The sequence below is a fragment of the Tenrec ecaudatus genome, chromosome 14, assembly GCF_050624435.1.
Source record: "Tenrec ecaudatus isolate mTenEca1 chromosome 14, mTenEca1.hap1, whole genome shotgun sequence".
NCBI classification, from domain to species: domain Eukaryota; kingdom Metazoa; phylum Chordata; class Mammalia; order Afrosoricida; family Tenrecidae; genus Tenrec; species Tenrec ecaudatus.
Window position 1 is genome coordinate 104,351,659 of NC_134543.1, and position 15,410 is coordinate 104,367,068.

The following is a 15,410-nucleotide window of genomic DNA, read 5'->3' on the forward strand; positions in this document are numbered from 1 at the left end:
TATACAATTATACTTTTCAGATCTTAATTAACCAAAATATTAGTATAAAGTGTCCTAGTTTTAAAGATAAATTTTCTCACTATAGAAAGGACTGCTCTTTTTAAAAAATCATTTTATTGGGGGCTCGTACAACTCTTATCACATATGTACATTTATTACCATCATGATTCTCAAAACATCTGCCTTCTACTTGAAGGACTGCTCTTAAGTATCCAATTCTTTTTTTTAAAAACAATTTATTAGGGGCTCATCCAACTCTTATCACAGTCCATACATATACATACATCAATTGTATAAAGCACATCTGTACATTCTTTGCCCTAATCATTTTCTTTTTTTTTCTCCTCTTTTCTTTTTTTACATTTTATTAGGGACTCATACAACTCTTATCACAATCCATACATATACATACATCAATTGTATAAAGCACATCCGCACATTCCCTGCCCCAATCATTCTCAAAGCATTTGCTCTCCACTTAAGCCCTTTGCATCAGGTCCTCTTTTTTTTTTTCCCCTCCCTCCCAAAGTATCCAATTCTTAATGTCATTAGGAAAGCAGTACTCCATTATCCACCTTCATTGCCATCAAGTTCATTCTGATTCACAGTAACTCTATAGGACAGAGTAGAATTGCCTCCTGTAGACTTCTGAGACTGTAAATCTTTCTGGGAGAAGAAAACCTCATGTTTCTCCTGTGGAGGGGCTGATGGTTTTGAACTGCTGATCTTGTGGTTAGCAGCCCAAAACATTCCCATGATGCTTCTGCATATTCTCTTTGAGAATTTAATTTACATGCTTAGTAATCTTTATTTTGGGGAACCACTGTGCAAAGAAAAGCCTTGTTCAGGTTAATAAGAAGTTAGAAGTCACGTATGGCATTATGATTTAATTTATCTTTGTCTTCATGAGCATTGTTAGGGAATAACTTGGAGTCAGGGCTGTGTTTAAATCCTCCATTCATTTTGAGATAAGTAAACAGTCTCTATTTCCTTACCTTAATATAGGAATAATAATAGCTATTTCAATAAAATGGCATGAGGACTAAATAAGACAATGTGTACAAGTGTTTGGTACAATGTCTAGAACAAATTTATCATTCAGGAAATATAAGCTATAGCTTTTTTTATCGCACGTTCTTCCTATGACATTTTATGCCCCAATATGCTGGATATAGGAGCTCTATTGGCATAGTGAGTTATGCATTGGGTTGCTAACCAAAAGGTGTCAACAGTTCAAACAAGCAGCCACTCTGAGAGAGAACAATGAGGCTTTCCACTCCTGAACAGCCTCAGAAACCCAAAGGGAAATTTTGTCCTATGGAAATGCTATGAGCCAGGATTGACTTGATGGCAGCGAGTTTGGTGCATGCTGACTATATAGCAATTTCCAAATTAGGTTTTTCAAGTAACATGGTATAAAAGAAGAGCAACTGTACTGACTTTTGTCAGACCCATTGTTATGGAGATGTTAATAATGCTTTTATCAACAAAATAAGAATTTTTATGGGTTATACTTTTAAAGATATTGATATAATAACAACCATAAGAAATGAGATACAGTCAGGAAAAAATGTATGTTTAGTTCTAAAAACAAAAACTACAATGAACTTGCTATTAAATCCATTTATAGATGGCCAGAAAATAAACTTCTAAATATTAAAAAAGTACTCAAAGATCTGTGAAGAGTCTGTGGGTTGTTTTGTTGTTGCTTATTTGTAGTTTCTTTAAAAAAATGTATTGTGAATTATTAGACATTTCAGATCACTTTTGTATTCAACAATATAAACAACTTTTCAAAGTGGCCAATGCTTGCCCACCTCTCCCTTTTTTTCAGGTTTCCCTTTTAGAGAGTATGATCTCCCCTCACCCCACGCTTCTGTAGTCTTTGACACACACAGAGCTGGAGAGCTACAGAGCTCCCAACAGCACCTCCGAGGGCAGAAATGGCGAAATGACTGATCCCTGTACTCTTTCTGCTCCTGTGAGTGCTAACTTAGACACCAGAACTTTATCACTCGAAATGGCTAGTGGACGACTCATGAGAAACATATTCATATAAAGGAATATTCTGGTTCTCTTAGGCCTACAACTGGGACTCATAATCTTGTTTGCACAAGTATTACGCAAACTTGGAAATTAAAAATATTATTTTAGATAATTTAAAAACCAGTAATTTAACCAAAAAAAACTTATGAAAGGATGCAAGAGGGCTTTTTAAAAAGGAATGAGAATGCACATGGGAATATACCTGTTTATCTTCTGAGGCTGCAGAGGTATAATTGGAATCACAGTATTGCACAAAGACTTGCAAAGGGGGCAAAGATACTCTCCGCTCTCCAAGTCAAAAAGGTCAACATGAATGCGCTGCTGTGAACTCAGCTGTACAGCTTCAAAATACCTGAAGAGATAAAAGACAGGTCCATTGTGAATTATGCATGTACATCTGTTCTAATTCAAATGATAGGCTATTCAGAATCTACAGTTAAACATATACAAGTTATAGTTGTCATGACAAGTTATTGCTGTCATGTAAGAAACAGGCTGCCCATTCTTTTCAGAAACTGAAATATAAAATGGGACTTCAAAAAGTTCATGGAAGATACATCAAAAGAATTTACCAAGAGAGTAACAAGAGAGTCCAAGGACTGGGAAAACATCTTTAGCAATGACACATCAGACAAAAAGGCCTTATTACTAAAATCTACACTACTCTGCTAGTTTCCAAAAGGAAAAAAAAACTAATTGCCCACCAAGGAGGTGGGCAAAGGACCTGAACAGATGTTTTACAGAACATGAAATCCAAATGGCCAACAAACATATGAGAAAATGTTCCCGATCTTTAGCCATAGAGAAATGCAAATTAAAACAACAATGAGGTACCACCTGACACCCTCAAAGATAGCCCAATTCAAAAAATCAGAAAGCAATAAGTGTTGGGGGCTGACGAGAGACAGGAACTCTCATCCACTGCTGGTGGTCCTGTAAGTATGTACAGCCACTATGGAAATCAATCTGGCGATACCTAAAACAGATGGAAATCGAGTTACCATACGACCCAGCAATCCCCCTACTGAGCATATACTCAGAAGGGGTAAGAAACAAACCAAGACCAGACATTTGTGCTCCAATGTTCATTGTAGCACAGTTCACAATTGTAAGGAGTTGGAAACAACCCAAATTTCCATTAACTGACAAATGGATTTAAAATGTGGTACATATATACAATGGAGTACTATGTGTCACTAAAAAGCAGTGATGAACTTATGGAGCACATCACTGCATGGGAAGAGCTGGAAGAAATCATGCTAAGCGAAGTAAGCCAAGCACAAAAGGACAAGCAGAACATGAGTCCGCGGAGGTAAGCTTTTTTAAAAAAATGCAAAAGGGGCATAGGGAAAAAGCTACTGTATACAAACATTCCCGGGGTGAGGACAAGGTAGTATGGCAGGGGCCAGACCAAATCCAGGGATACAACTAAAAAGGAGGTGGGGAAAGGAAAAATAATTAAAAAGAGATGCGTAGCGGGGGCACAGGGCACTAACCCACCCAAGGGGTGAGTATTGTTTATATCTCCACAGGGAAAAAGGGACCAGACTTCAACCTAGTGTTCCAAGATGTGAATGCAACATGCTGGCGTGGAGTAGGAAACCAGTGGAGAGGTCTAAGAGGCCGGCTCCAATCCCAACTACATGGACAACTGTCCCTCCCCCCAGAAGAATTTACTTCAGAGGACAACACTGAATCTGAAGCTCAGAAAGAGGGACATGTCTGATCAGAGCACAGGGGAGCAAATGAAAGGGGAGGAAGAGAGTGGAGCACATCCTGCCCCACCAACCCTTGAGGATGATATTCCTGCTCAGAACAGCCAGTCAACAGAGAAGACCACATGGCCGGCCCCACTAGGAGACAAGACATCCCTCACTGACCCATAGCCCTACAGGGGACAACACTGGAGACACAGTGTGGGAATTCCGCCTGATCTGATCCCATCACACCGAGGCAAAGCACTAAGGGTGTGCAACAGAACAGCAAGGGGAACAGAGCAATGAAGTCCCCAGAGAATACCAAAAACAGACTTTGGGGCCAGGGCTTGGCGCCCCAACAGACTCGACTGACAACACTCCAAAAGGCCAACAAACAGTCTTTGAACAACAACAACAAAAAAAAAAACCCAAAAAACAAACAAACAAAAAAAGTTAGTGGAAGAATAAAATAAACATGTCTTTTTGTGGCCTTTATTGGACTTCAATGATCCTAGTTTGTGTAAACAATATGTCATATGGGCAACTTACTTCTGCCAGCACACTGCATGCATTACATGACCACAACTTCCTGTGTATGTTCCATAAGCCAGGTCTGGATCCATGAAAAGTGGATCTTGTGTTTCTGGTAAAGAAAGACAAAAATTTACACAAGTGTATAAAAAAAAAAACAATGCTAACTGGAAAAAAAAATGCTAAGTGGTCTAAACGTTCTTAGGCATGCTCAAGAAAAGTATCACAATATTATGATAGAAGAATATTTATTCCTAATAGTAAGGTAAAAGAGGAAAATGTAAAACTAGCCTACAATTATGATTTTAAAATTAGTATTAATTAATGACAACTTTTTTTCTTAGATTAAGATTCCTATTTTGAATAATAGGTTTTAACTATATTATCTTGTTTGTTGAAATTATTTTTTTAAATTCAACCCCAATTTATTCCTGCAATTTTAAGAGTATTTGAACCTGATGATAATTTTTAGGAACATAATCTAGTGAATAAGAGCAGACTATGGGATTGAAATTCTGGATTCAAGAAATACAGCCTGTAGCCTGGGGCTGCTTCTTGCCCCTCAGCTCCATCATCTGTGAAATGGAGTCAAAATGGACCCCACAGGTTTGTTGTGAGGATGAAGTGAGTAAGGAAGCATACAACACTTAGCATCTGGCACATCATTAAGCATTCGATAAAGGCTCATTTTTTTCTCTCCATTGTTGTTACTCCAAGTACATTTTAAAAATAAAGCAGCTAATACCTGATGTGATATAAGAAGTACGAACCATTTCCTAGTTACCCAGTATTTTGCCAAAGAAGTAATTAATATGATTCTTAATTCTGAACAAATAATCAGACCGATCCACAGTGTGACACATTTATATAAGATAACTGGCCTGCATTTCTTTTTAAAAAATATTATGAAAAATAAGCCAAAAAGACAAAAGATTGTTCTAGGAAAAAATTAGCCGAAACAGATATACTAACCAAGCGCAATCTATGAAACCTATTTGGATACTAAATGCGGGCAATAAATGTCTACAGTTATAAAAGACATTTCGGAAGGTGGTGAAATTTGAACATGATTTAATATTAGATAATATTTCTGAATATTATTAGCTGTATTAAGTGTAATAGTGGTACAGTATAGACTAGCTTATCCTTATTTAAAAAAAACAAATATAGACATATTTAGAGATGGGATGTCATGATGCTTACAATCCATTTTTAAATGGTTCTATGAAAAAAAAAGAAGATAACATCTAAAAAGAGACACATAGAACAAACAATGTGGCCAAGTGATTAAAAAATGAAAAAATTAAAACAAAGTAGCTAACATTGATGTAAAAATCTTTAACTTTACGTATGGTTAAATTGTGATCTAAATATGTCCTCACTCCCCAACTTTTTCAAATAAGATTTTTTTCTAATTGACTCAGTATGAGATAAAAGCTCAAAAGGAATATTTATTAAATCATACATACCCCCTGAGAGTTCTATGGGTTTCCCCCTGTGTTGGGTTAAGGCGGTGGACTTCTGCACACAGGCCGATAATACCATGGCATTATTTTCTATTTTCACCTCCTGTTCTTCTTGGCAGAGGATGCATGTCAGCACCTCCTTTTCAGTAACAGATGGACCCCGTTTGGGACCCAAAGCAATTCTAGAGTAGTCACTGACTGCTGGGGTGCTACCGAAAGAAACGACCAGAAATGAGGACACATGCTTTGGCCACTTGTTTTTACTTTTGGTAGATTTTAAATAACAGTAGGGTAAGAACTTTAAAAATTAAAACAAAAGCTTATATTTAACAAAATTAACCTAAAATCTTATTCCCAAACTTTCTAGCTTTTATCAACTAACTACTTATTAGGAAACATATTAGGTGCAAAATAAGTAGGTTACAAAACAGAATGTACATTGTACTTATTTAATTTACTGTACCAAGAAATTGCGTTGTTTGTTTTTTATGAATATAAAAATAATACATGCTTACTAAAGAAATTTTAGAAACCCTAGAAAAGGATAAAGAATATAAAAAGTATCATATACCCACAGCCATGACTAAATTCTGTTCTATACTTTTATCTAGTTGACTTTCTATTTATACCATATTTTCTTTTTACCTAAGTAAGATTATATTGCATCACAGATTTGCATTCTGTTTTTATTCACTATACTTAGCTATTTTCTCAGGTCATCCAAATTTCTTCAGGAACATTATTTTAAATAGCTGCACAGTACTTTGATCCATTCCTCATGTCCGGGATTTAGTTTCTTTTCTATTTGGCAGCTATTAAAACTAAAAACCTTATATCTTAGTCACAACAATTGCTAGGAGATACTCAATTATGCTATTAGTAACACAGTAAGAGCAAATATTTCTATAAACTCATTTAACCCTCACGACAGTCTTATGAGGCTGGTACTTGCATTACCTTCACTTGCAGTAGAAGAAACTGAAGTTCGGAGATAGCAAGACTTACCCGATGATTTACAACTGGCAGTGCTGATTTAACTAACATTTGGCTTCACAAGCCACACTCTACAGTAATCTGCAATCTCTCTAACTGAGGAAGAAATCCCCTGAAATATTGTAGATCAATGAACTGGAAATAACTTAAATGTGCACCACCAACGTAAGCCAACTTACACAGTAAGGAATATAGTACAGTTTTAAAAGGGTGGGTCTCAAGCAGGTTCCACTTCCTCCTACAAGGCATCTGGTAACATGTCTACTTTTTTGGCTGTCATAAGAAGTACAGGCTACTGCTGGATTTTAGGGAGTATTAGGGATGGTAAATGTCTTACATTTCATGAGAAAGTCTGAATGAAAAACAACTATACGCCTCAAATAACAAAAGAGCCCATACTAAGAAAACAACAAGTTAGTTTTGCATTAGGACTATATATATATTTTAAAGTATAAATATATATATTTATATAGAAACTAATATATATATTTATATAGAAACTAATACATACACATACACACACACACCAATGGTCTCTCTCCATCTGAAATAAAGATAAGTGAAGAAAACAAAAGCTACATGGAAACAAATTTCCAAAGGACTAATGGATCACAGCCCCCTTGACCCTGAGACCAGAAGAACTAGATGGTGCCCAGCTACCACTACCAACTGCTCTGAGAGTTCATAAAAGGTGGTCTTGGATAGTGAGGGGAAATGTAGAAGAAAACTCAAGCTCTGAGCAGCTATATAAAACAATTATGTATGTATTGAGATAACTGTATTATAGATGTATTCAGATAATTCTGAAGAAGGGCAAGAAGGTTCAGAATTTAGGCTAGTGTTCAGAGGAAACATCAGATTTATTGCTAACATTTTGATTTTTAAAAAGAAAATGGACTAATGTAATTTTAACTTTTAAATGTGATTAAAAATACAAATATTGGAGGAAAATACAAGACACTGTGAATTTGGAATATGAATAGCATTCTTAAATAAGAGTAAAAAAGTAAAAACTATAGAATTATGACCGCTAAACCTGTCTTAATCAGTAACAGAAGCATCTCTGCTTTCTAAATCCCCATATTAAAAAGGATAAAGTAGGGAAATACATAACAAATTTTAGTATCCATAATTCAAGGACTTCTATAAATCAGACAAAAGTGAAACACCCAATAAGAAGCAATTCCCAGAAGACAAACTATCAAAGGTCAATGCACAAGCATCTGAGAAAATGTTCACCTTAACTAGTAATCAGGGAAAGTCAGTTTGATGGTACAAAAGTTTAAATCTGCTAATATAAAATACTTTCATGTACTGATTATCAAGTATGGGTAAGAATGGGGAAAAGAGGCACTGTTGACAGAAATGGGTAGGACCATGTTGAAGTTCAAAGTGACAGTAGGGATTAAATTTAAACATATTTATGAACCAGATTTTTCAGTTATTGGATTGCACTCCTGAGAATGTTTGCACAAGGACACAAGGAGACACAAAGATGTTCACTGACAAAGACAGGGAAAACTGGAAACAAAGTAATTATTCAAACCAGAAAAGATACTGCATATCCACACCATGGAACCTTTTTCAGCAGTAATAAATAATAATGCAAAATCTATATTATTCACCCATACGTACAACAGACATAAACGAAAAAAAGTCCTCAAAAACCACTTAAAATTCTCAGTGAGCCTCATTTTTCTACATGCACACGTTTCAAAATGCATAAAATGGTTTAGAACAATACACACCAACAATGTTTAGCTAGGGAATGTAGAGGATGGTCAAAGAGGATTTACTGCATTATTTGAATTGTTTCAAGTGAGAATTAATGAAATTACTTGTGGAATCGGTCAATAAAAATAATGAAAACATTAGGCAATTAGTTGACTGAATACACTGATACTCAGTTTGATAAATATACATAGTCTTTTACTACTTTCTAAATATTATGTTGTTAATATGTAAAAATACTGTAATAGCCTTTAGTATATGTTAAACCTCAACACAAAGCATATGAAAATCCTCCTAAGTAACTGGATCAATAAACACATTATTGAAAAGATGGACAAGTTGTCAACAATTTCATTATACTGGGATAAAGACCAAATAAGGCTGAAGATGAACTGATGCAAGTGAATTATGGTGTTAGCAAAGAATAACTGAAAGTACCACAAGCTGCCAGAAAAATGAACAGATCTGTCTTGAAAGAAGTACAGTCAGAATACTGTATTCATAAGATGGGAAGGCTCTGTCTCGTGGAGTTTGATCACATTATGAGGAGGATCAGTCCATGACGAACATTACTCTTGGTAGACAGGGTCAGCCAAAAGGAAGGCCGGCCCTCAGCCACACGGAATGATGAAGTGGCTGCGGTAAAAGACTCAAACATACAAAGGTGGTGAGGGTTGCTCACGCCAGGCTGTGTTTTGCTCTGTCATACACAGGGTCACGATGAATGTGAAACAGCTTGACGGTCCCTCACACAAGGCACTATGTAAAATCTAAAGGGCTGGGATGGCTGTCTGCTGCTTGAAATTTTCTGCTAATGTCTAGTTTTATTGTACTAACTTCTAGTTTTGTTACACTACATTTAATCAGGAGAGGAAACTTTTTCCTCTGTGTGTGTGTGTGCATAAAGACTCCTGACATAACTATTGTGCAACTAATCCATTTATCAATATAAAGTGACATAAAACAAGTACCTTATAGTCTTCACTTGGACTTTTCTAGCTTAAACGTAAGGTAATTTTGAAAAGTGTAATTTAAAGTGAATATTTAATTTGTCCTCCAAAACACTTAAGGAACAACTTTATTTTACCTTTCCTCCTCCATTACGGAGTCTTCTTTTCCAGGCATTTCTGATGTGTTGTCATACATGAGTTTGTGAGTTTCAATGAAGTTCCTCTGTAAAGCAGACATCTGAGCCATGATCTTCTGGCGATGTAGCCTCGCAGCTTCTGCTTTCCTTTTTCGTTCTGCTTTTTCCTTATCATGAGTAGTCTAGTAATTAAGGAACCACAAAATTAAGTAAAATCCACAATTAATATTTATACAGACTGCTCAGTCAGAATTTGTAAGAGTAAAATTGTGATAAAACTTGATTAGCCCACAATTCAGTCAAAATCAGCAATATAGGGTCCATCACATCAGACTTAATTTTATTTGGTTATTTCAAAAATATAAAGTAAAAAGCATAGTAGCTTAGATACCCAATTTACTGTCTTTATACTAACTGTAAGTTAACCAAGAAGTAAAATCACATAGAACTAAAATCTAAAATATTTTCCCAACTACTTAATCACTGATAGTTAATCAACTAAAATCAACTGCTATCTAACTTCACAATACTCTATATGAACTTCAAATTAAGTATGAATCTAAGAAAATTGGAAGCTATAAAAATGAAAGGGAATGCATAAAGATCTATATACTAAGCGTTAACAAGCTGGTATTGGAAATGCACTGGTATTGGCCATTTTGAATCAGGCAGGAATATGGTTTCCTATGCCATAAATGGCATATCAAGAGAAATGGCATTATATCCATCATAAAAAACGGCATCACAATATCTATCTTGAAGAAATACAAACAAATCTGTAATAGGATACTTATCCTCATACAAGGAAATTCAGTCAGTACAACTATTATTCAATTATATACACTAGCCACTAAAGCTCATGATAAAGAGATTAAAATATTTTTTACCAAGGTCTTCAATCTGAACATATAATCAGACATGCACTAAAGATGTATTAATAATTACTGGCAATTGGAATGCAAAAGGTGGAAACAAAGAGGGAGGAAGAGTAGTGAGAAAATATGGCCTCGGTCATCAAAGAACAAAAACTCTTACCATTGTGAATGGGGGAGGGGGGTGAGGAGTGGAGGCCCAAAGCCCATCTGTAGGCCACTGGACATCCCCTTACAGAAGGGTCTCGGGAAGGAGATAAGCCAGTCAGGGTGCAGTGTAGCACCGATGAAACATATAACTTTACTATAGTTCTCTAATGCTTCCCCTCCCCCCACCACTCTCATGATACCAATTCTACCTTAAAAATCTGGCTAGACCAGATAAGAGCTGGAAATATAGGGAATCCAAGACAGATAAACCCCTCAGAACGCACAATGAGAGTAGCAATACCAGGAGTGGGGAGCGAAGGTGGGGAAGAAAGGGAGAACTGATCACAATGATCTACATGTGACCTCCTCCCTGGGGGACGGACAACAGAAAAGTGTGTGAAGGGAGACATCGGTTAGTGTAAGACATGATAAAATAACAACAATTTATAAATTATCAAGGGTTTGGGAGGGAGGGTGGGAAGGGAGGGGAAAATGAGGAGCTGATACCAAAGGCTCAAGTAGAAAGAAAATGTTTTGAGAATGATGATGGCAACAAATACACAAATGTGCTTGACACAATGAATGTATGCATGGACTGTGTTAAGAGTTGTGCAAGCCCCCAATAAAATTATTTTAAAAATTGTTGAATGGGAATGTAACTGCTGTGCAAACTTTCACTAAAAACACAATAAAATATTATTTTCAGAAAAAAGAAAAGGAAATATGGCCTTGGTGTGAGAAATAAAGCTGGAGATCACATGACAGAATTTCACAAGACAAGCAACTTCTTCATCACATACACTTTTTCTCAACAACACAGAAGGTGACTGGCTATATAAATGGACTTCTACAAATGGAATATATAGAACAATCCATCTGTGTGAAGAGACTGCAGAAGCTCATGATCAGCAGTGAAAACCAGGGGAGATGCTGACTGTTGAACAAACCGTCAATTGCTCATAAGTAAATCCAGGAAGAAGTTGAAGAAAATCCAAATAATCCACGAAAGCCACAATATGGCCTGGAGGATATCCCAACTGAATTTTGAGAACATTTCACGAACACATTTCCCACACTGAATGCTCACAACAAAAGACCTGGTAAGCTGTGGAATGTTATCAAGATCATACGCGAAGAAAGCAAACTATCCTTAAAAAGACAGGAAGAAGGAAAAGCTGACGGTGGATGTCAGAAGAGAGTAACACCGCTCTTAACCCTCGAGGAGCTCAGGAAAATGGAAGAGATGATGAAGGAACGACCTCAACAGAAAGGTTCTTCTTGAGAAGACAACAAACAGTCTAACAAGAAGACCTACAGAGTTAAAAATCCAAAATGAAAAACACGCTCAGCAAATTTTAAACAGAAAGAACTTAAGGAAAAATTCAAGCCTCACGTCGCAATATTGGAAGATTTTATGAACAAAACTTGAATGAGGCAAGAAGCATTAAAATAAGAAGGAAAGAATACAGCCACTGGGCCAAAAAGAACTAGCTGACATTCAATTATATCATGAGATAGTACAAGAGCAAGACAAAATGGCACTGAAAGCATTAGCCCAAAACAAGGCTCCAGGAATTAATGAAATATCAATGGAAAAGTTTCAATAAGCTGATGAAGCACTCGAAGCACTATTCGTCTCAGTAAAAATATAGGAAGTAAAGATGGTAAGACTTTGTCTCACATTCTTTGGACATGTTATCAGGAGATACCAATTCCTAGAAAAGAACATGATGCTTGGTAAAGTGGAAGACCAGTGAAAAAGAGAACATCTCTGTAAGATGGACTGACAAGACTCACTCTCACTCACTCACTCACTCACTCATGTACTCACGCACTCTCACTCACTCTCTCATTCACTCACTCTCACACTCACTCACTCACTCACTCACACTCACTCACTCATGTACTCTCTCACTCTCTCACTCACTCTCACTCACCCTCTCACTCTCTCACTCACTCATGTACTCACATACTTTCTTCACTCACTCTCACTCACTGTCATTCACTCATGTACTCATGCACTGTCACTCACTCATTCTCTCACTCACTTTCACTCTCACCCACTCTCTTACTCACTCACTCACTTTTTCACTCACACTCACTCTCTCACTCACTCTCCCTCACTCACTCTCATGTACTCACGCACTCTCACTCACTCCCTCACTCACTCACTCTCATGTACTCACGCACTCTCACTCACTCTCACTCATCCAGTCACTCACTCTCTCTCACTAAACAAATAAATAAGAGAGAAAGAAAAAAAAGATGGGCTGACAAAGGGGCTGCAACAAGGGGCTTGAACATCAGAACAATTGTGAGGAGGGCGCAGGACTGGGCAGTGTTACATTCTGTTGTGCACAGGGTTGCTATGAGTCGGAAGTGACTTGACAGAATCTAAAAACAACAATCATTGCATGGTTAGAATCATGAACACTTATTCATTATAGTATAAAATTTCATTAACATGCCAATTACCTTACATTCCAGTATGAAAAGAATGCTTCTGATTAAACCATGAAAAGCCATCAATTAAGGTATAATCCAATTTTCAAGACACTAAAAATGTTTTAAATCAATGAAATATAGGATTTCCAGTGGAGGCCCCTCTGTACCTTGATTTCTTCTGCTTTTGAAAAATACATACATATAAATAGCATCTGCTACGTGCCACTACTAAGGGTCCTGTGATATATAAAAAGGGGATGGACAGATGGCAAGTGCTTTGCAGCCAACAGGTTTCTTCTAACAAAGAGAAGCAGCACTCTGATTCAGTAAGGTTTAAAGACAGATAAATATCATACGATTATACTATTATTACCTCGTCATTCTTAATAGAATCTGATCCTGATGTCGTTGCTACAATTAAAGAAGATTTTTCTCTTAGTCGTTTCACTGTGTCAAACATCTGTGAAAAGAAAATGAAATGCTCAGTGAAGATTTGGTCAGATTGATGAAGAAAAGACTATTGCATGCATCTGATTTTGCCATCATCGATATAGGCGGAGAGGAGGCTCAGGGCAGCTAATTGGCTGGTTGGGTTCCCAGCCTGACGGCTCTAATAGAAGACTCACAAGCAGTCGGCAAGAAAGACTTACACCAAATATTAGTGTCACTGAAAAAATGACAACTCATTATTACTGAAAGACTTCTGCAGATATGCTGGCACATCAAAATGGCCATGAAAAATTTCAAAATATGGAAAAAGAAAATAGACCTAATTTTTTTTAAAATAGACCTAATTTTGAGAATGGTTTGAAACGGGTGGGAGTAATTAAGACTGCCCAGTTTTACAGACATTTGCCAGAAGAGAAAAGTGCTTCTTTGGCCCAGAGTTCATTCTACTACAACACATCTAAAAATTTAAAGTAATATTTTTTAGTGCAAAGGAATGTGAAGACCCTTCTTGGAAAGCAACCACTGTTAAAGATTATGTATATTTATTTTAGGAAAACAAAACAGCCTATATATATGTATATAAACTATGAAGTCATGGATTTTAATCAGCTCCACAGATAGCAAAATATCTAAAAGTACATGAAATATAGGCTACTAATTATAACATAGCCACAAATATGTATTTTATTAATACATATTTGTATTTGCATAAGAACTACTATAGTTTCTGACATCTCTTTTTAATTAATCATGTAACTTGAGAGATACTTCTTCAATAATCTTCTTTTTAAAAAAAAGCCCACCAAGGTTTCACAAATAGACCGTTATAACCATAAACTTACTAGTACTATGAAAAACTTCAATCTTGGGCAAAAAAAAATTCCTACAAGGAACACTTACAATGTAACTTTATAGATCTGGGTAATATAATTAGTGTTTGTTAAGAGCAGACACTTGTGTTTCTTTTTTTATATATTTTGGTTGTTAATTTTGGTATTCTAATAATAGAAAATTAATTTCCAATTTATAACATGTCAATAGGGTCCACATGAATTATAATTATGTCAATGGCAGTAAGTTTTTAGTATCTATAGAATATGAATGTTGGTGCTTTATACAATTGATGTGTGTATACGTATGGATTGTGCTAAGAGTTGTATGAGTCCCTAATAAAATGTTTAAAAAAAAAAGAACTAGAGGAAAAAAAAAGAATATGAATGTTGGACTTCACTATTTTCTTTATAATGGTAAAATAATTATATCCTCCTGGTTCTGTTTTGGTTTCATATTTATCGGTAAATCTAGTACTAAATATTTATAAAATCTACTTCCAAAGAAACTTGATAATAATAATATTATCTTACTGCTGTGATTTCAATCACATCGAACTTGCTTAAGGAGTTTTTCTGATGAAGAAGTAAAAATGGGCAACCTTTTGAATTACAAATAATATCATGAAATACAGTTGAGAATGACAAAGAAACAGTCATTATACACATTCTAAATATCAAGACAGTATCTACTGAAAATGGGATAAAACTTTAATTACCATATAAACAGAGAAGTTCCATGATTTTTTGTAGAGGGGTTTGGTTTTCCATTAAAGCAACATTCCTGGCCTTTCTCCCTATTCCACTTCCTCTTCTCTCAAAGACACTTCCATCCACCCAATAGTTCAAACTTAAAAGTCCTCTTTGATTCCTGAATCTTCCTCATCCCTTTCTTCTAATTTATCAGCAAGTCCTTTCGATTCGACCTTTGAAGTACACCTGAATCAGTCTAGCTTCTTGCCATTTGCAGCATAGCATAAGCCAAGCTCATTCCTCACTACGATCATAGCAATAGTGTCCCAGCAACTTCCCTGCTTCCACGCCTGTCACCTAGAGGCCATTCACCAAACAGGCGCCTGATCAGACTGCATCAGTTAAAATCTTTCAACGGT

General features: G+C 36.1%; 1 protein-coding gene across 2 annotated transcripts in view; it reads right to left on the reverse strand.

Moving 5' to 3' along the window:
- Window positions 1-15,410, reverse strand: part of UBR1 (ubiquitin protein ligase E3 component n-recognin 1) — a 135,784-nt gene that overhangs the window by 33,661 nt on the left and 86,713 nt on the right. For both annotated transcript variants that reach the window (XM_075531843.1, XM_075531844.1), the window contains 5 exons: window positions 13,392-13,478; window positions 9,552-9,733; window positions 5,744-5,949; window positions 4,293-4,386; window positions 2,249-2,398 (listed from right to left, as the gene is read on the reverse strand). In XM_075531843.1, the coding sequence (XP_075387958.1) occupies window positions 2,249-2,398; window positions 4,293-4,386; window positions 5,744-5,949; window positions 9,552-9,733; window positions 13,392-13,478 (719 nt within the window). The remainder of the gene's footprint in view (window positions 1-2,248; window positions 2,399-4,292; window positions 4,387-5,743; window positions 5,950-9,551; window positions 9,734-13,391; window positions 13,479-15,410) is intronic.